This window comes from Anser anser, assembly GCF_964211835.1.
Source record: "Anser anser genome assembly, chromosome: 2".
NCBI classification, from domain to species: Eukaryota; Metazoa; Chordata; class Aves; order Anseriformes; family Anatidae; genus Anser; species Anser anser.
Window position 1 is genome coordinate 41,640,969 of NC_139721.1, and position 21,916 is coordinate 41,662,884.

At 46.5% G+C, this 21,916-nt stretch overlaps 1 protein-coding gene across 2 annotated transcripts in view; it reads right to left on the reverse strand.

Annotated features, from left to right (window-relative positions):
• RGS20 (regulator of G protein signaling 20) overlaps positions 1-21,916 on the reverse strand; it is a 44,136-nt gene that overhangs the window by 16,790 nt on the left and 5,430 nt on the right. The window contains exon 1 of one of the 2 annotated variants that reach the window (XM_083824816.1): positions 8,192-8,995. The exons of the other annotated variant lie outside the window; for it this stretch is intronic. Within the exon in view, the coding sequence (XP_083680942.1) occupies positions 8,192-8,302 (111 nt within the window). The 5' untranslated portion in view covers positions 8,303-8,995. Of the gene's footprint in view, positions 1-8,191; positions 8,996-21,916 lie in introns of those variants that run through there. 2 annotated transcript variants of the gene reach the window in all.

Here is a 21,916-nt window from a genome sequence, read left to right on the forward strand (position 1 = left end):
ATGTGTGGTGTGAACTGCTCCTTAGCTGGAACAGAGGCAAAGGCACAAAGGCTGAGATTATGCAATTCATCTAGGCATTCAAATAAAAGTACTTTAAAAAGCATTGAAACTACCTGTGTATGGACTTGTATGCATAGAAGTATAATGATCTTGGAAGGTGTAATGGAAAAAAGTTATAGAGATGAGAGATGATGCAACTTTTCTGAGGTCATGCAGTGAGCTACTGACAGGACCCAAACAGAAAAGACTTATTTATGTCTGTAGTACTTCTTCTGCTGACTCTACTGGATCCAGAATTTCACTACCACTCTTTTCTTCTTTTTCCTGCTGCTACCACAGCTATGTAATGAGCCCTTCCAGTCAGTCACCAGAATTACTGTTTTGAATTGTGCTGTATGCTTGAATGGGCAATAGCTTTCCCAACAACTCCAGTGACTAGTATTGGTAGGAATTTACAAAACCACTTGCTTCTTTACGTTACAATTTATGTTAGCAACAATTTAAACAATTGCATGACTGCCTTGTGTATCTATGGCAATGATGGCCATTGTTTTTGTCTTCAGTAGATTCTAAATGCTTATGGCAAAAAGGAGAGGGGTTTTTAGACCTCCTGGTAAACAGTTTTCGTGTTCATTAAATGTTATGGTTGTTAATTTGGGATATCAGATGCTCTGACTGGGTCATGCAGTAGGTGTAAAACCACTTAAAAAAAAATCTAATCTGTGTTCTTTGCATCAGTGAAGAGACTTGCAGTAAACATTATTAATTTGAAGAATTACTGACCTGTGGATCCTACTACTATAGTAGCTAGTATCAGTGACTTGTTATCTCCTCAAGTTTATCTCATAGTATTCAGCTGAAGGGCCTGAACTATCTGAAATCAAAACAAAAGTGTGACTGCTCATGCTGCAAGAGGACTTTCTTATGTTCCAGACCAACATTGTAGGTGATTAATGACAACATTTCAATCATCAATGACATTTTGAGCTAATAGCTTACTTTTAAAGTTGTTAAAGGGAATGACATACATTGATACTTATGCTTAGCTAAATAATTTTTCTCCTCATTCCCAGCTGAGAATACACTTTGCAGACTCACGGGTGGTGGAGTGAGGAAGGAGGGTGAGAGGTACCTGTGCACTGCTCCCCTGCCAGCTGCTGCTTTTCATAGGTAGCCTAAGACATGGTTTAAATTTGTCCCCACAACCTGATCGTAATGCTTTGCTTTCTTATTTTGTTTTAAGCTGAAATAATGATCAATGTTTTCTTGAACCAGTCGCATGATTTTGCAGAAACGCATGTACAGGGTTGGGCAGGGGAAACATTAGTTGTAGCGATCAGCTAGAAGACTTTGGAGCTTGAGAAGCCCAGACTGATGAAGTATATATAAATATAAGTGTGTTCAAGGGTGAGGGGGTTCCCCAGAGCTGTTACTTGGCTGTGGAACAAGAGGGTGCATTCCTGAGGAAAACAAGGTGTACAGACATCCTCCTACGCCTGGTGCCTTTGGGTCACTCAAATCGGACAGGAGACTGTTGTTCTGCCACTATAGCATTGAAATGGGAAAGGACCAGTGGATAGGTTTATCCTCAAAGAAATTTTGTAATCTTCATGAAGATCAACATCTCACAGGTTCAAGTCCAAGTTACTGGCCTGTTGATTTTGAAAGTCACTTGGATAGTCACACAGAGTTCTAGTGCTTTGCCTTTTTAAATTTCAGGCAAGGCTATATCGCTTCTTCAAGGTAAGAGAAGGAAGTCCATGAGGAGAGTTAATGGAAAAATTCATCAACCTAGTTTGTGAGAGAGATATTCCAGAATATGCCTGGATTTCAAAACCCTCAGCTACTTTGTAGTTTCTTGTTCTTTTCTAATTCCCTGTTACCTTAAATGCCCTTACTAGGCTGTTGTACTACACGAGAGATCCATGCTCTAAAGTCTGGTTTGGAGGGGAAAAACAAGACAATCAGGAATTGTTTTTCTTCCAGTAGGTAACGTCCTCATACCAAAATGGAAATTTCACTGCTCCAAAGTCCCTGTGCTGTGAGCCTCCTTTACCTTCTCAGATTTCCAGGCCTCCGGGAAGGTGTTATGAACAAGAGCAAGCTGTGTGAGAATCCTCTGTGCTGGAGGCTGTTTGCACTTGAGAATTGGCATCTGCCTTCTCTGTTCCCCACCACCTGGAGCAGAAATGTGCCTTGTTGAAAGTGGGTTTGAGAATAAAAGGCAGGGGAGAAAGACTTAAAAACTGGAGGTGGGCTGCTATCTCATACATGTTTTGAAAGGAATCTTTCAAAAGAAAGGAAAAATACTTTCAGATTTTTTTTTGGAATGAGATGAGATACCTTGAACCAAAGGACTTTTACCTCTACCATCTCCAGCATTATTTAACTCCAGCATAGATACAGTTGTAGCCAACTGTTGGATATAACGTGAAATGCATCTCTATGTCTAATTCTATTAGTTTGCCTATGGCGCTGTCAAAGACACCTATATGTGCTTGGTGAAGGCCATAACTTCATAGAAAAAAAACAGACTGGCTCATAGGGATAGTGAAGGAATAAAAGGTGCTATTCTGCTGGCTCTTGGGTAGTCAGTGGGATCTGATTTTGCTAGTAGCAACTCACTGTGATAAGAGGTGTCATCCTCAAACTCTGTCACCAGTCTCAGCTGGCAGAACTTAGCAGCATGAAGTGTGACCCACCCGTACCAAGTTCAAAAGTCTTCAAATGAAATTTAAAATAATAATTAAAAAAAATCTCTCTGCATGAGCTGACATTTGCACGGGGAATCAAGGCTATGGAGCAGGACAGTTGGTCAGTGTCCAGGTGACAAAAGGAGTTTCTGTTGCAAAGGTCACAGAATGGGCAGGGTCGTAAGGGACCTCTGAAGATCACCTAGTCCAACCTCCCTGCTGAGCAGGATCACCTAGAGCATGCAGGATCCTTGTGCAGGATGGCATCCAGGCGGGTTGTGAATATCTCCAGAGAAGGAAACTCCACAACCTCTCTGGGCAGCCTGTCCCAGTGCTCTGTCCCCCTCACAGTAAAGAAGTGCCCTCTCATATTCAGCCGGAACCTCCTGTGCTTCAGTTTGTGCCCGTTGCCTCTTGTCCTGTCGCTGGGCACAAGTGAAAAGAGACTGGCTCCATCCTCTCAACATCCTCCCCTCAGATATTTATACACATTAATGAGGCCTGCCCTCAGTCTTCTCTTTTCCAGGCTAAACAGGCCCAGTTCTCTCAGCCTGTCCTCATACGACAGGTGCTTCAGTCCTGAAGCACCTAATCATTTACTAATCATCTTTGTAGCCCTCCTCTGGACTCACTTCAGCAGTTCTATGTCCCTCTTGTACTGGGGAGCCCAGAACTGGACACAGTGCTCCAGGTGTGGCCTCACCATGGCTGAGCAGAGGGGGAGGATCGCCTCCCTTGGCCTGCTGGCAACACTCTTCCGAGGTCCTTGTAGCACTGCTGGCTAGATCAGATAAGACTCCCTCAGTCATGCTTTACTGCACAGTTCTTGCATCCAGCTGCCCCGTGCTCCTTGGGACCACTCTGGCACATCCACGATCCACCCCTAGTGATTATCTTAAGCTACACACACACCTCCTAGCTGCCTAAGTCACGTAGGACAGTTTCACAGGTAATCATTTCTGCATCTGCAGGAAGTTTCTTCTGACTGCTTCCACGTGAGTGATGAGATTCCCCTGACTACTTGCAACCTATGTGAGGTTTGACCAGTTTTGCAGCCTTGGAGTCTCTGGAAGGACCAGATTCAGGATGTTAATCAGCACAGGGAAACATACAGAGACTGGTCTAGGCACAGCAAGGCTCTGCCTGGAGAAATCCACAGAACTGTCTGATTCCCCCCATGGCGAAGTGCCAATTAGTCGAGTGTTTAATTGAGAAGGGCAGTAGTTGTTGAGAAGATCAGCTTGTCTCTGGTCAGTTGACTGTGGTAAGTCAGTGTAACGTAACATGCACACCGATGACTAGACGTGGAGTTTCTAGATCTCCCAGGGAGAGAGAGATCCTTCCCTATTTAATAACAACAAACTTAATCCATTAGAAAAATATCCCTAAAAAGCAGTGAACTAAAAATAGAGAAAAATAATGGCACATAATCTTGCTTCTTATCTAGCTAGACAGCATCTATGATTCATAAAAATGAAAAAAAAAAAGCACACACATTATTACTGAATGCTAATGAGTAATTCAGAAAACAAAAATACAAGAACAAAATCTCCCAAAGACTTAAGGCAAGTATTTGAAAAACTACTTTTGACAACAGTGGAGAAGCAATCCTGTATGCCTTAAGAGCAATACTGAAGTACTGGAAAGAAGTACGACTGTCATACCTTTTCCACTCCGTGGCATGCCTATCTGTTGTTCAGGTTAGGAGGCATTTCTGTATGTAACATTATGAAAACAACAGTGTGTGAAGGTCAGGAATGAAAATTACTTCCCTGGTTAAAAGCATCTCTAATGGTATTTAACTTGTAACATTTCTAGCGCTTGCTCATCTCTCAGTAGAACGGTGGTCTACCCAGAAAACAGCCTTCCCAAAGGAGGAATATTTAAAATATAAATTGCAAAGGTGAGATTAAAAAAATAAATCACAATACCATCCCCCCCAAAAAGATGGTAGACAATGTTTATACTTTTATCCTCATTTTATGCTAAAGCACAATAAAGTTTTCTTAGCTTAGCGAAGAGCAAAGATTCTGTTAAACATAAAACACGTTCCCTCCCTACACACACTACAGCTAAGCAGGTGTGCAAGCCCTAGCTTGTGCCAGAGCCTGATCTGCACGGCCACAGCCTGAAGATTTTGCAGTGAGTACACAGAGTGTGAAGCCACGTGCTATAAAAGTAGCTGGCAGCCAGTGGGAGTGCCCAGGTTTGGATGGCTGTAGTTCAGTCTTTTTTCAGTAGCCCCTTTGGGCCTGATCCAAACTCCACTGAAACAATGAAGAATACTCATGGGTTTCAGTGAGCTTGAGGTGAGGTTACATAAATATTGCAATTGCTGCTCTTTCTTCAGACCTCTCCCCAGTAATGACAGCCAGAGTAGGAAGAAAGAGATTGTCGTTGTCCACTGATGTCAGACGAGGCTTGCAGCTGGGGTTGAGCTCAAGGTAGGTCTGAATCTGCATTTTATTAATTCAGAAATACCTGGTGCCACAACATGCTCTCACTGAAGCCTCTGGCAGTGTGTTGTCAACTGAAATGTGAACAGGAAGCCTGACACTCGCGCCTCTTCTTCTTCATTGACAAATCTGACACGTGCTTTCTGCATTGAGCAGTGTGCTATTTTAAATAGAGAAGAACTGTAATTTATGTCAATGAACTCACCCACACGCATGCACATACTTTATGCATAGTTATCGGACTGCCCACTTAATAGTAAGAGCTCTGTGCAGATTTCATATTACTGGGGATTTGATCTCTTGTAATGGAAATGGGAGGATTTAAGGGTCTGAGGATTTAGAAGGCAAGACGGGCGTTCATAGAGCAGATACCGGGAGCCACGCCATGTAATGCAGCTTCAGATGGGTTGCACCCAAGTCTGTCAAAGGCTTCAGTGCATGGGTGAGAGACAAGAGAAAGCAGTACCCTTCCCCGAGTGTAAGCACCAGTTCTGGGATGCTTTTAGATAAGATGCCCAGAAACTGAGGGCCTTTACCTGTTCTACTTCATTTATTTTTTCCAGAGGCGCAGCAGCTCAGAGGAGCTCGGTTCATCTCTCCAGATGAACGCCTTGCTTTACATTTCAAAAGGAATAGCTGAAAATGTATCACACCCACACAGTAACAGGTAACGGCACCTAGATCGTGCCACTTGTAACTTAGATCTTTTTCTACCGAGGGCTTAAATGTGCTCTGCTCCTTCTTCAGTATTCGGTGCTGCACGTTTGGCTGCAAGATCAGCCTGCTCTCTGCAAAACACCACCTGCACTAGAACCTCTTTCTGAGTAAAGTCTGGCTTTCTTGTTAAGAAACAGTTACGGGGCGGAGGGGGTGTGTTTAAGAGCGTTGCCCTGTTTCTGTTTCCCCGCTGGTACTATTGCAGAGAAAAGCATGTCTTTCATTTGGACTTCAACATGTAGGACTTCACTGAAAAAGTTATTCCAAAATGTAGCTAGCAGGGTCACTCTCTGTCCCGTTTTCTCCTGTGATATGCAAAGGACATGAAAGAATTTTATACCTTTTAGCCAGAAAAAGCAACAAAAGCAACCTGTCGCTCCAGTCTAGCCGTTTATGTGGGTGCTGAGATTGTCAAGTAGCATGAAAGCAAGTACGTACATAACTGTCCCTTCACAACCCAAGTCATTGTAAACTGGAATTAAGTGAAGTCAGCACCAAGCCCAGATCCTCTGTAGGGCACTGACTGTCGGAATCCCTTGCCTCATCTTTTGTGGCTGCTGGAAACAGCCTCAGAGGACCAGGGGCTTGCTCCAGTGTCGGCAGTTCTAACGCGGCTTCAGTCTTGCCTGGGCTGCCTTTAAAGTCAGAGGAAGTCTTTGCTTCTGGTTATTTTTATGCAGCTCGCTTTAAAACAAGCACGCACGTACCAAAAAGTTCATTCAGCCTAGCATCTTACAAACCTCTTTACTATGCACACAGTGGAGCGGGCGCGCAGAGCAGATTGATGGGAGCGAGCAGAGCATCTCCAACCGAGCGCTTGGTTGCATCGTGCTTAATTATGAATGGTCTCCAGAAAGCCCATTTCCCTGTACTACGAAGTGACTCACAGCACGCAGCGGCTCCGGCAGCTCGCGCTGGGTTCTGGAGTCACATGGAGCAGCCGGTGACTCACGCCGTGTTGTACTCGGGCTGAGATCTGACTCATTCCCAACCTGGTAGGAGCTGACTGACATTGTCCTGGGCTGAAAGCTGCTTTCAGTCAGGATGACTCATGCCGGAGTGCATTAAATAGTGATTCACAAGCCGGTCCCTATTGATCCTGGTTGTCGCGATTCACTTCGGGTTGTACTACGCTGGAATCCGGCCGCTCCGGGAGGGCGCCTTCACGGTGCCCCTGCCCGCCGCCAGCCCGATGGATGACGGGGCCTGGGAAGCGTTACCAACCCGATTTGAGGCTGAGGTAAGGTCAGGACCGGGCTCAGCACCCTTCAGCCACAACACCCCATGGGCTTCTTTGCATCAGTTGGCTATGAAAGCATTTGAAACATGCCTGCTCACTGAGAGTTAAGGGTCGGGAACCTCTAGCTAATATCCTGCTCCTCTGAATACCAGGAGGTCTCTGCACTATTCACCATGGCTGATGCCTCCTTGGGACAGCTTAGCGACAAAAAGACGGGGTCACTTTGCAGAAGTGACTGAGTACTGGTACTGGCCTTGTGCTGATGGTTCATCAGCTTGTCACCTGGGATCCAGGAGAGGCAGAAAGGAGCCTCAGTGCCCGGAGCTGTCCAGGTTCAGCACTTCACCCCAAGCTGAAAAACATGTGCCACTCTTTCAGGAGGCTAGGCCGGTGGTAGTGGTGAGGCTGAGGGATGGTCCCTCCCCGTCAGCCTGCTGGAGACCCAGAGGGAAGGTGTCCAAACGGGCCCTGACCAGGGTGGGCAGAGAAGAAATTCCCGGAGATCCGAAGTAACCACCCTACGGTCCTAGAGCGGTCTGTCACCACGATGCCGCCGCCAGTCGGTCTCAGCGTGCTCTCAGTTAGCCGGGACACAACCAGGGCCCTGCCTCGTGCCCCCCAACAGCAGCAGGAAGGCGATAGCGGCGGTTGCAGCAAGTTAACCACCAGGCTGCCAAAGGGCCGTGATGCCCGGTGACAGGCACAGGGATAGCCCGACCCCACCTCCATAGCACCGCAGCACCACTGGGGTTGGAAGAGCCCTCCAGGGCCACCAGGTCCGACCACCCCCTACCCCATGCCACCCACCGAACCCCGTCCCTGAGCACCACGTCCAACCCTTCCTTGAACACCCCCAGGGTACCGGCAGCGCCCACACCGACCCCCCCCACCTCCACCTCCACCTCCTCCTCTTCTTCCTCCTCCTCCTCCTCCTCCTCCCCCCCCCCCGCCAGGCGGTGCCGCCCCCGGCCGCCAGGGGTCGCTGCGCACCGCCGGGGGCAGCGGCGCGGTGCCGGTGCGCCCCATGGCGGGGGGCGGCCGGGGCTGCGGGGGGGGGGGGGGTCCGCGCCCCGCTCGCTACTCACGGTGTCGGCGGCGGCGGGGCCCCGCGGGGCGTCCTTGGCCGCTTCCCCTCCGGCGGCGGCGGCGGCGCCGGGCTCCGCGCCCGCTCCCGGCGGCTCCGCGGCCCCGCGCATGCGGCCGGGGCGGGTCCCGGTGGGGGCTCAGCGGCGCCCTGCGTGGGGAGCGGCGGCCGAGGGGCCGGCACCGCGGCGGCGGCGGGGAGGGGACGGCGGGGCCGCGGGGGGAGCCATGGGGCCGGCACCGGGGGCAGCGTGCGTGCGAGGCGGGGCGGCGGCTTCGGCTTCCCCCCGCCGCCGTTTCCAAAAAGCGGCCCGGCGCCGCCGCGGCGTTTTAAGGCACCGCAGGGCTGCGGCTCCCCGCCCGCCCCACGCCCCCCCGGCGCACGTAACGCCGCTCCCCCGCCTCGCCCCCCGGCACGGCTCGGCTCGGCCCGGCCCGGCCCCTTCGCTCTGTGGGGACCGCCGCCCCGGGACACCCCGCGGGGACGCCCGAGGACGGGGCTGGACGGGGGGCGGCTTCCCCGCTGCGGAGGGGAGCAGGAGGAGGAGGAGGAGGAGGAAGGGGCGGCCCCCACGCTGTGCTCACGGCGCCGGGGGAAGGGGCTGGAGAGCGGGGTGAGGGGCACGGGTGGCCTCGGGGGCTGTGGGGAGGCGTGAGAGCGAGAGAAAATAACATAAAATAGATGTTACTGGGGGGCAGATGGGTGTCCTGCGCAGCCCAGCCCCGAGGGGAGCCCCTCCGCCACGCTGCTGATCCGAGGGGTGACGGGATCACGGCAACCCCCGTGAAAATGAGAAGAAAATAAAGGAAAGGGAAGGGGTGAAGAAAGGAAAGGGGAAAAGAAAGGAAAGGGGAAAAGAAAGGAAAGGGGAAAAGAAAGGGAAGGGGAAAAGAAAGGGAAGGGGAAAAGAAAGGGAAGGGGAAGGGAAGGGAAGGGAAGGGAAGGGAAGGGAAGGAAAGGAAAGGAAAGGAAAGGAAAGGAAAGGAAAGGAAAGGAAAGGAAAGGAAAGGAAAGGAAAGGAAAGGAAAGGAAAGGAAAGGAAAGGAAAGGAAAGGAAAGGAAAGGAAAGGAAAGGAAAGGAAAGGAAAGGAAAGGAAAGGAGAAAAAGTAAAATAGAATTAAATAATAAAATAAAGTAAAATAAAATAAATTAAATAAATAAAACCCAGGACGTCCCCGCGAGCTGGAGCCGGGGCCGGCCGCTCTCCAGGGTCCTGCAGGCTCCGCTCCCCCCGGCAGCTCGGCGGAGCCACCCAGGTTCTGGCTTTTCCCTGTTCCCCAGCCGTGATTTCTGCCTTTTCCGACGCTGGGCTCCGTTTCAGCCCGTCCCAGAATATCTTCCCCGTTCCTGGCCCACAGCCCTTCTCCTGGCATCAGAGAGGAACTGGAGCCTGCCCGGTGTGAAGACAGCCCTTCCCACGGGGATGGCACCGTCCCCAGCGGCCCAAGCCAGGCTTGATAGTCAGGATTGCAAGATACTGCCTCGCTCCTTGGCAGGGAAAAGGGAAGAAAGACCCAGTAGGTATGCCATGGTGGTTCTTCCTGTGTCCTGGGACCCAGAGCAAAACACCTGCTTGCACCACTGAACCCAGCTCTGAGCCGTTGTGCTGCGAAGGGCGGTCACCTCCCACGGCAGGGCTGATGTGACTCCCCGCAGCCCTCTCCAGGCTCTTGTCCCAGGTGGCTTTGGAAGCACTAGTAGGGGTGTTTCAGCAAGTGCTGGCGCAGCGCGACCCTTTGGGAGCCATGGTCTTGCCCCATCCTTCACGTTTCGCTTAGGAGGACCATGGTCACCTAACACTATTATTAAAAATGTTTTTTCAACAAGAATAGAGCATAGCGACAGTGCATCGTATTGTGTAAAGATAGCGCCCCTTCTCCCTAGTGTGAATGGTGTTAGAAAAGCACAGCCACCTAAGCTGGGCACCTTCCAGCACCTGGTGTTTATAGACAACCTTACCACGCTCTTTGGGCAGGTACATCAATGCCTATGTACACGGCCACCTAGATCCCGAAACTGCTGAGCAGCTTGGAGGCCTAACTCCTCCCAGAATTGGTAAAAATAGGCATCGTCCCCTCCTTGACTAACGGTTGCAGGCTGATGTCCAGCTGCGTAAGACAGGACTGCATAAGTGAGTGCTTGCACTTCTTTGACAAGAGGTTTAAAGATGAGGAACGTCAACAGCTGAGATGCACAGATTCAGCCCTTCCTTTTCCTACAGCAAACCTGCGCGTGCATTTCTCACATGCTCATGGGAAGAAAATTCCCTCAGCCATTGCAGTTGCTTGCCTACATCTGTGGCTGTACATAGATGTACATTGATGTACAGCCTACATCTGTGGCTGTACTCTAGCCCCCACTGCTGCCCCCCTTTGTACAGGTTCATTCACCTTCACCAGGACAGAGGGGAAGGGAAACGTGGACACCTTCTCAACCCAGCTGGGAGTACTGGCCCTGGGCTTTGGTTTTGTTACAAAAAATATCTTATGGACAATTCTCGGTTTACACACGAACTGTGGATTTAATAAAAGTACCTCCTAATCACATATGGTGTCACCTCTTTTTGTAATATACAAGGTAAATATTAAATCACAATTCGATTTCAATATTGATATTAGCTATTATGTAAGGCATTAAATATATATATATATTAGACTTTTCTGAACATTTGTGGGAATGAAGAAACCTCAGTTATCATAAACCTAAACAGTAATTAAAAAAAAAAAATTGAAAACGTTAAGTTAGAGTAAAGACAAAATAGAACGTGTATCTGTATTTTAATAACATTATTATATTTCAACATTCTGGCAATCACACTTCAATGGGTGACATAACATAATGTCAAAAGCTTTTTTTTTTTTTTTTTTGTCTTGCTTTGCTTTAAGGTGTTAGGACAGATTGCTGGGCCTCACACTTCAGCTTCTGCTCCTTGCCCAAAGAGAGGGTTTGCACATTTTTATGTGAAGGAGCAGGAATCCTGGTGGCTTTATGGGTGCTAATCTATTTTACTGTTTCCTGCTCACTTAGACTGTGAAATAGTGAGTTTCTGAACTGTTGAGTAGAGCCGATTCATAGTGAATTAGAGAGAGATTCAAACAGCAAGCGAGGAGCCATTTTTGGCTGTTTTCATCAACATGAAAGTGCTCTTGCTGCAAATCACTTTGAGAACTGAGAGGCTTTTTGGGGAGAGGAGATATTTTCAGAAGTAAAATGGCTTTCCAGGAACTTTAGTTGAACTCCTTAGTCTTATTATTATTTTTTTTTTAAATCAGCAATATTTTAATATTTGCTGTATTTTGTTCCTTAAAGAAAAATTAAAATGTAAATATATATATATGTAATTAAAAAAGATCATTTGAAGTAAACATACTTTGTAGTGAATGTATTCCTAGTGATATTCTTTCTTCAACTTTTAAATATTTGCATTCTTTCAACATTAGTTACTGACAGGTGTAAGCAGCTTTTCCTAATGGATCTGTTAGTAGATAACTTGAAACAGAAGATTTAGGTTCAAGAGGCAAAAATAAACCAGGGTCTTCAAACATGTAAAACAAACTATAGAGCTGCACGGAGCAGTCCATAAAGGAACCATCCTACTTGCAGGCACTGCATGTTAGTGCTTGATATTTTATAAACATTAACAGCAATGTATTAATTTTCCAGCAGAACCGATTTTGTGTAAGCCCACGTGTGAAATTCACACTGGGGAGAAGTTCCTCCCAAGGCTATTTCATTTACACTGTCAAAATATAATGTTCAGTAGGAGATATGTAAATCATAGGGTTTCTCCTAGGCTTTTGCTGGAGGATTAATTTTCCTCGAGGTTTTGTGCTAAAACCTGGGATTGCATTAGGTTAAGCAATTGCATTAACTCATGCTTGAAAAGCCATTGTAATGGCTGGTCTTGGCTTAGATCTCGGTGCAGCCAGAACTGTTTGCTATTGATGGCTCTGCTTAGCACTTTGCTAATTATTACAGCTCCATAAGGTACTTTTCTAGGGCAATGTATTTTCCCAGGGTTGGCTGGGCCTAGATGGATGTCCTGCCAGAACTGTCAGCCTTTATTTCTTTCTGCTACACAATGATTACTTTTATATAGTACTACTCTTTTGCCAAAACTGCTGACCATTGTGGGAAGACGTGGCTCTCTATGCAGTTTCCATCTGAATCTGTAGTGACTGTGTCATTTTAGATAGTGGCGAAACAGATTTCTCCAGATACATCAGGGTAACTCTCTTTGGAAACCAAAGAGTCAACCCACAGCTGGTGTGAGTCACAAACCTATTGGGTTCAGTGGGTCTCCGAGTATCCGTATCAGTCAGCACCTACTGTGTTGTCTTGGGAAGGCTGGAAATCAGCCTCTGCTGGCTCCACTCACAGCCCTGTTCCTTTTCCACTCCTACATATCACATCTTTGTTGCTTCTAAGGAACAGGAAGCTTAAGGAGAAGTAATCCTTGAGCTGGAATTAAATATTAGAAATAAGAACTTGTTTTCCAGTAACAGGACCGAATGCTGGGCGTTAGAGCATCACAGTCGGCTCAGCGATGGCTCTGTTTCCCATTCTGGCCCCCATCCAGCTGATGCACGCAGGCACCGCGGGGTTTGCGAGCCCTCGGACTGAGGTCTGTGGCACAACTCATGGGCTTAAAATCCTCCGTGACTCAGAGATCCTGGCACATTGGCAGGCAGACTACCCAGGAAGTCAGCAGCCTGGGCAAAGAGTGTCTAATCAGAAACTGCAACATAACACATATTAAAATGAAATCTTTGCTGAAGCAAGATTGCAGCAAGAATCTATGCCATTCATTTCATTTCCTGTTTGGCAAATTGCTGCCCCTCTACATTTTGTCTGACCCTCTTTCCTTATCTGTGTCAATAAATAGTTAAGAATGTAATACCTTTTTTTTTAATCGCGCAGTTAACATACATCACTAATTCTATCCTCTATTTTTTTCTTGCATAAACATTCAAATTATTTGTAGTCATTAAAAAAGCCTACACTTTGGGGTTGATTTCTGAAGAAAAGTCAACCATCAGGACAGTGTTCTGCTACTATATGTCCCAATGACATTACAGAACTTGTGCCAAAAAGCTGTGCAAAATGTTGACCAGAAAAGGATTAGCTTCTACATGTAAAATTTGTGTTTTGAAATGAGGGAAGCGGCTCAAGTACCTCTCATTACAGGCTTCCAGAAGGTGTCACTGTGCACCTACGGTTTGAATGGAGAACCTCATCAGTTGAGGACTAGTAACGTTATGTGCCAAAGCACTATTCCTGTTAGGGGTCCCGTTCTCTGCCTATAATGGAAATCAACTGAACTAGATCTGGAGACAAAAATATTTTCCTCTTTTCGGGATTAGCAAAGCAAAAACGATCTTCATAGTATCTACATCACTCAAGAGATGCATATCTAACCATGACATGCAGAAATACCCCAGATATTCTGTGGCATACAAAATTGTTATGAATTGTTGATCTAATTGTTATGCAGACTCCTTACTACACACGACTTGGTAAACAACTATAGTTAAATTAAAAAAAATAAATAAATCCCAAACTGACATGACTGCAACTTCAAGGTCTATCAAGCTACAAAAATAATTTGTCTTCTTCCAGAGCTGACTCACTAAGGAAGATCAATGGAGTGATTTGGAACCAATGTTCCTGAACAGATTGGGTTTTTTGGATAGTTCAAAGTGGGTTTGGGAACCTGGCTGCACAAAGTGGCTGCACAATAATGTTGCAGCTTGAGCAGATTCCCGAGGAAGCCACCGGGATTTGTGCCACTGACTTTTGACCAGATTTTGGACCTTAGAAAATCTGGAGGAATTATGCAGCCGTGTTAAAAGGCTGATGGGAGAAAATATAATCCACTCACAGGATGTGGCTGAGAACATGAAAAGACACCATGGCTGAAATACACTGTAATTCTTTTGAAAAAAGAACAAAAGAAAAAAAAAAATGCAGGCAGTAAGAGACTGCTAAAGTGTACGAGGTTAAAGAGAATCATATCAGAAACTACAGTGTTCTAGGCTGACAGATGCTGGCACAAAGAGCAAATCCCGTGCCTGCCTCGTTGCACACTAGTCTGAGGTGGTGACTAGTAGTATTTCTCCAGCATGTTAAAACAGACTTTTGAATGGTGATGTGAGGAAGAGGAGCAGACCTGATAAGAATAACGGTGAGGAGCAGCTGTGAGCAGCTGGGAAATGGGAATGCTCCAGGTGACATTTTCCCCAGTGTACTAAGTAATAATGGTAGTTAACGAGTACTCATTTGGAGAGGCCAGATTATCCCTGTTGTGTAGATACTCCTATGGAAGCCAGAAGAAAGGCCTGGGGCTTCCCTGCAGAATCTCTTACTAATCTTTTTCAGAGATGCCCTGTGCGATCTCACAGTAGGTGTGCATGCCTGGATTACACAGACTGTGACTGCAGGCAGCACGAATTGCTGGCTAAATGTCATGCTTGCTTTAGGCTTAGGAGCAGCCTTACAAATGGTATCAGTTCCCAGGTCCCCTTTGATACCATACGTACTGAGTTACAGGCTGTAGTTGCAGAGGACCTGTTTTGAGCTTTTGGGGAAAGTATTTGATTTTTTTTTTCCCTGTGAAACCACATTTCTTCCATCTGATGCTGAGAGAAACCGGCACTGCGGGCTGGTCCTTTTTCCATGGCCACACCAGGCTGTCTGCTACATTTCTCTGTGATTGAAAACCCAATGTACTTTGCTGCAGATTCCAGAAGTGTCTTAAAGAGGGAGTACAGAAGTCCAGATGGGTAGAAACTGGTACAAACCCATTTTTATATCCCCCCTTTATGCGTTGTCACTCAAACCAACTCATTAGCAGACCAGACTCGTGGCAGTTTCCCTGTTACCCTGCTGTTTCTAGAGACCACATCCTCCTCCCGGGATAAAACGTCCCTCCCAGCCTTCTTTCTGCAGTTAATTTCAAACCTACCACCTGCCCAAACACACAGAAGACAAAGCGGACCTGAAAGTGTCCTGTCTGCAACAGCCTGTACTTTTTCTCTGATCTGTAACACCTTTAACTTATTTCTCCTGGTGATTTGGAATGGCTGCAGGTTGGCTTCTCTTTCTGTTTAAAGTGTGTCTGCTTACAACACAGTAAGATATTCGAGAGAGCACAGATTTTTATGAGTCTGAAGCAATTTTGTAGTCTAAGCATGCTACTCTTGATCAGGTAAATCACTCAAGCAGACGCTATTCTTGTTCTTAAATGAAGCACATTCATTCATCTGCACAGGGCCTGTATCCACACAATAGACAGTGCAGCGAGGAAGGCTAGTCAGTCATAAGAACAGCAACTATCTTTTGGAATAAAATATTTCAGTGAACATTTGAGAAATTTATATTTTGAAAAAATGCCCTTGGCATTTAAGGCTGTGACTCAATGCATTGGTCTTTGACAGAGAGCTAGCCTGCTATTTCATGCCAAACCATCCAGAAGATGTGGTAAACTGAGAAACACCCCCTTAAAACTCTTGTTTAGCACCTTCTGAGCACTTGTGTGAACCTGAATGCAAGTTCCAAGTACCAAAAGCTACAAAGAACGTGGGTGCCAAAGCTTATTTGGGATTCTCAGCTCCAGGATTGGTAAGGAGGCCCTAAAAGGAGATTCCTTTCCCCAGAGACATCCACCACAGGAGAATGCTGGTGTTTAAACCAACTAGTTTGGCAATAAAATGTGAAGACCATGTTTTTATCAAAATAAAGTACTGCGATGAAAAAAAAAAAAAAACACCCACAACTTAAAAATATTATAATCCCTCTACCATTCAAAATAAATGTTGATTGTTATTCAGAACAAGATTGAAGAACAAATACATTAGAATCACAGAATCATAGAATAACCTGAGGTGGAAGGGACCTAGAAAAATCATCAAGGCCAACTCCTGGCTCCACACAGGACCACCCAGAATCAGACCATGTGTCTGAGAGCATTGTCCAAATGCTCCTTGAACTCCGGCAGCTCGGTGCCATGACCACTGCCCTGGGGAGCCTGTCCCAGTGCCCGACCACCCTCTGGGTGCAGAACCTTTCCCTAACCCCCAGCCTGACCCTCCCCTGTCCCAGCTCCATGCCGTTCCCTCGGGTCCTGTCGCTGTCCCCAGAGAGCAGAGCTCAGCGCCTGCCCCTCCGCTCCCCTGTGAGGGAGCTGCAGGCCGCCATGAGGCCTCCCCTCAGCCTGCTCCACTCTGGACTGAACAAAACAAGGGACCTCAGCCGCTCCTCATGTGTCTTGCCCTTCAGACCCTTTGTTATTTTATCTCAAAGTCTGATCTCCTGTTTTCGCTCATTATCCTGATAACCCCCAATGGAAATGCCTAAGCTGAAAGAATTGGTAAGAACCATCTTCTCATTTACTGAATCCTGCAGATCTCCAAGTCAGAGAACTCAAAGTTCCCCAAAGTCTCATTAGAAGCAGTGCCTAGCGCAGAGGTGGGCTGTGGGAGAGGCACTGCCTTGTCAGACATTGAAATCGGTCGGTGGGCAGGTGCAGATGCCCCGGGAGCCAGGCTTCACCACTTCACATGTTCACAGATCCCTTCCATTTCACCAGCATTACCATTCAGCACATCTTTTGGACGCGACTGGTAGAAAAATAACACTCAGCCTGCCTCAGAGTTGTTTTTATGCTTATGATGAAACAGACAGTCCCCTATATTGTACATCAACACAGCGTTTTTGTTCCCTGCGAGGACTCTGGGAGAAGTGTGAAGGTCTCCCCCCTGCATACCCGGGGGACTTTGTCCTGCTCTGAGCAGGATGCACCCAGCTCTCACCTAGCAACCTGGAGCTGGGCTTTGAGAGCAGGGTCTCTGTGGCAGGATTTTATCGTCTCTTTTTGCATCTTTCTTTTAACTGTATAAAGATGATTTATAAAGACATGTAACGAAATGGGAGCAAAAAGCTCTCCTGTTATTGCGTGGAAGGCGTCAGCTAAATGTAGGACTGGGTAAGCTTTAAATGGATTGAAAGAAACATTTCTCTTCCCCTGGAGTCTCTGAAATTTCTTGTGTAAAGAAACTGCTGTGAAAAAACGTTTGTGATTCATGAATTTTGTGGTTTTGCTTCACTCACAAGAAACACATGCCAGGTAGTTTGCATTGCATACAGACAAGGAAGGGGAAGTAATAAATTCCTCTCCATGCTTGCTACATGTACAACAACGAATAATGGATTTAAATTGCAGGCAGGCATATTTAGGTTAAAAATGGGTTTTTAATGGTAGCAGTGTGAAGCACAGGAACAGGATGCCTAGATTGTGGCGTCTTTGTTAGTGAGGTTTTAACAAGCAAGTGAAGTAAACCCATGCCAGGAAGGGCTTGGGGGTAGCTGATTGTAGCAGCAAGGGTCAGATGGTGCTTTCAAGCTCATACCGAGAACTGCCTTTGACAATACTGCACCCCAGGTGATTCTCCTGGTCACTGGAAGGATTTGCTAATTAAGGTGGACTGGCTGATACCTGTAACCCAGGCACAGTTTGTTCTGGCACTTAAGGATTCCTCTGCCACTCAGAAATCTCTGACAAATCTGAAATGAAAAACAAAACAAAACAACCCGCAACAATTCCTCTTTTTTCTTCTGCACCATTGGGCATAAGGTGTACTGGAAATAAAACCAGGTGTCATAGGAACACATGGTGCTCATATGATCTCCATCACATGATGTCCTCTAGATGGCATAAATCAGAGCAACCTTAACTGTGTTACATCTTATCGTTCTGGGGTCAGTGATGCAAAAAGATACTTCATTTTATTTTATTTTATTTTATTTTATTTTATTTTATTTTATTTTATTTTATTGAGACCATTTTCTTTCATCAGTCTGGGTGTGAGAGACATATCATGGAATAAATTGTAATCCCTCCTGTCTCACAGACACCCAAGATAACTGCCTTTTAAAGAAGATACTTCTATGGTATTCCAGAGCGAAAGGATTGCTGCTTTTCCTCAGTATCCTTTATCTAAACCATCAATTCTTGCTAGTGGAAGAAAATCCTAAATTAGCATGTTTTTAAGTCCTAACTTACCCATACCCATACCTTGAATTAGTTCATTTAGATTTAGGCTGAGCAGGTGATATATTAGCCAGTGTGACATTTTGTTCCACTTAAAGACAGTCATCTTACATTAATAAAAACAAACTTTGTAATTCAGGCTGGTCTGGGATTGCTTTGCTGAAAAAAATCTGGAACTGGTACAAAAACAATTTGCCTTGTTTTTTGTAGTCATTAAATACTTTCTCTGACAGTAATATCCTAATCAGCCCAGGCTTCTGCATTTTCCATTTCAAAGATGCACAGCTAAAAAGAAGTTTTAGAGTTATTTCAAAGGTAAAATATGTAAATCACTAAATTGGAAAAACACATGATTGCTAATTAGTACAAATTATCTCAGAGGCCTAGAAAATTCGCACATCATTAATATGCAAGTTTTCCTCCCATTACCGTGTAGTACTTTATTATTTTGACAACTTTTACAAAAGAATGCCCTCTGATTTTTGTCTGCACAGCTATTATTGGCTCATAGACAACACCGAACAATACAAATATCTATTCCCAGAACGCTGTTTATGGATGCAAAAGAAAAACCTTTTATAAAGTAAAAAGCTATTATTATGCCATTTAGACTAAGCAATTACAGAACAGTTTAAAAAGGACTTTGTGATGAGCTCATTGCTTCACAGAATAGCTGAAGTTGGAAGGGGGCCTCCGGAGATCGTCTAGTCCAGCCCCTATCACCCAGAGCAGGCTTCCCAGGACAGTGCCAAGCAGGGCCTGAATACCTCTGAGATGGAGGCTCCAGCACCTCCCTTGGTAATCTGTGCCGCTGCTCAACCACTCTTCCAGTAGTTAATAAACAACGTTTTCTGCTAATAGAATAATTTACCCATAAGCCCCATTCATTGGTTCATTCATTCACATATGATTCTAAAAAATTAAGCATATTATTATTTTTCAAAGGAGTTTAATGGTTTGAGCTGCCTGGAGCACACTGGTATGCCAAGGGCATTCAAAGGAAACATAGGGAGTAGAAAACCCCAAACCAAACAGGAAAGATCTGTGCAAAGCTGCAGAGGGATAGCAAGCAAGTGGTGAAATGAGTCTTATAAGCTGGTATTTCAGGGCACACCCTTTGCAGCACCCAGCAGGACCCACAGGCGGTTTGGCAGCAGGGCCTGTTCCCTCCTCCTACATGGACAGGGCTGGGTATCTAAACACGCTGTCCAAAAGCCCCAACACACTGAACAGGGAGCTGCCCCATGGGGGCAGAGGGAACTCCCAAACACAGGAACAAGCATTTATGCTGCATACTTCAAAGAAAGTGATGGGACTGATTTGGCACTGTATATGCATAATTGCTTCAGATACCTCCCTAGTCACTGTCACAGGCCTCCACGCTGCTGTTAATGTATTTAGAATTCCCTATGGATTTTGTTCTGGGCCTCACTGAATCCCTGTTAAAAAGGAAAATGAAAATGGAAGTATTTCTCAGTGAATCTCAGACCTTTGCTTGGTAAATGCTTTAAACACAGTAAAGCATCACCACCCACTCTATCCTACAAGGAATACTTAATTATGATTCAGCAAAGAATAATTTCAGCAACAGGAAAGGAAGGGACACCTGCTATCCTTCTCGCAGATACACTGCAGTAAGCAGTTAGGTTACTCTTCCAGAGTGTGTGGTTCTGTAGTGGGTTTACATGGCATTTAGAGAAGCTGCCCCACATTAGATAAGGGCCCCGCCGCTGGGCAGAGCCTAGTCATAAGCAATGCTGTTTGCAGCTCTGGGAGAGCAGATTTAAGAAAATAAAAAAACTCCTGCATAGCAGCAGCTGGAAGAGCAAGGGGTGAGAAGCAGCCCTGCAGCCCCCCAGGTCAGGGCAGCAGGAGGGCAGGAGGTGCTCCAGGCACGCAGCAGCAGTTCCCCTGCGGCCTGTGGAGAGGCCCCTGGTGGAGCAGGCTGTCCCCCTGCAGCCCATGGGTCCCACACGGAGCAGATCTCCACGCTGCAGCCCGTGGAGGAGCCCCCGGTGGAGCAGGTGGATGTGGCCTGGAGGAGGCTGCGGCCCATGGAGAGCCCCCGCAGGAGCAGGCCCCGGGCCGGAGCTGCAGCCCGTGGAGAGGAGCCCACGCAGGAGCAGGGGGTCTGGGGGGAGCTGCCGCCCGTGGGGGACCCGTGCTGGAGCAGTTTGCTCCTGGGGGATGGACCCCGTGGTACGGAGCCGTGTGGGAGCAGTGCTTGAAGAGCTGCTGCCTGTGGGCAGCCCCCGCAGGCTCAGTTCGGGCAGGACGGCATCCCGTGGGAGGGACCCCACGGGGAGCAGGGGCAGAGAGGGACCGTGAAGGAGCAGCGGAGATGAAGCGTCAGGGACTGACCGCAGCCCCCATTCCCCATTCCCCTGTGCCACTCGAGGGGAGGAGGTGGAAGAGGGTAGATGGGGGGAAGATGCTTTTAGTTTCCTTATCTCAACCCTTGAGCCTTTTACATCATATTTTCTCCTCCTTCTCTTTGAGTAGGAGGAGTGAGAGCGGCTGAGGTGGAGCTCAGCTGCCCACCCGAGTAAAACCTCCACGGGTTTTAAGTCATTTCAGGGGAAGGTTTTAAACCTGGACTTTCCATAATTTGGGAGACAGCAGTAAGTGCTGGGCTATCAAATGAGAAAGCACTTCTTTGCCCTCTTTGAGCCTAATTTCAGGAGAGTGTCTGAGTCCGTGATTCACAAATGAAAGGACAGGCCCATCTCCACATCATTTGGTGTTTCTGCTGATGGCCGCCTCTCCAGAAGAGTGGCTTTTTGAATCCTCTTCCTGTGTATTCAGTTTTGTTCACACATTACACAGGTAGCTGCTCCCTAACTTGGAACTTGGGCTCTAGTGGACACCAATGCACCTACATGCAGCAGGATTTCAGTCCTGTACCTTTTAATTTCAAGTTGTTTTACTTCCCTCACACAATACAGAAAACTGTAGGAGCTTTACCTGACCCACAGAGTAAAGGAAATTGGCCCTGATTAAAAGAAATTCTTCAAAAACAAAATGTCTTTACCATAGTTACATATAATATAGTTAAGCTAGAAGACATCCCTCTTCAGATTAATATCTTGAAAGGCAGGACTCTCACCCCTAAACGACTAATATGTGCTATAGGGTGGGGTATGAGTAACCCTGAAATACTGCCAGAGTGCTTCCTCAGCTCTGCAGGCGGCAATTAATGCAACAGGTTTTCCTTTGGAGGAATCCTCATGCAAATGAGAAACCACTGCCAGTTTTCACCTGACCCTGTTTAGAGTGGGGTCTGATGGGCCTTAATCATCCTAATAGATCTGCTTAAGAGATGGACCCCAATATTTAGATGGACACTGCAGGTCTCAAAAAGATTGATACTCTAAAAGTATGCAGGAATAACACTTTCTTAACTAGTAAAAACACATCAGGGACAAGATAAACCCGTCTTATAAAGGACACATGTCAAGAAAACAAAATTAAACAGCACAGACAACTGCAGAGAAATAATGTTCTCCAGTTTGTCCTATCTGGAGAATCTTTTTTGTTTACCTTTAAAACCAATGATATTCTATTTTAGCTCTGTATCTTATTCTAATCTGTAACTATTCAGCAAAACAGGCACCCTTTTTCCTACCTACAGATCTACTGTATCCTCAGAGGAGTTGTCAGTAAGACTAGATACTCAT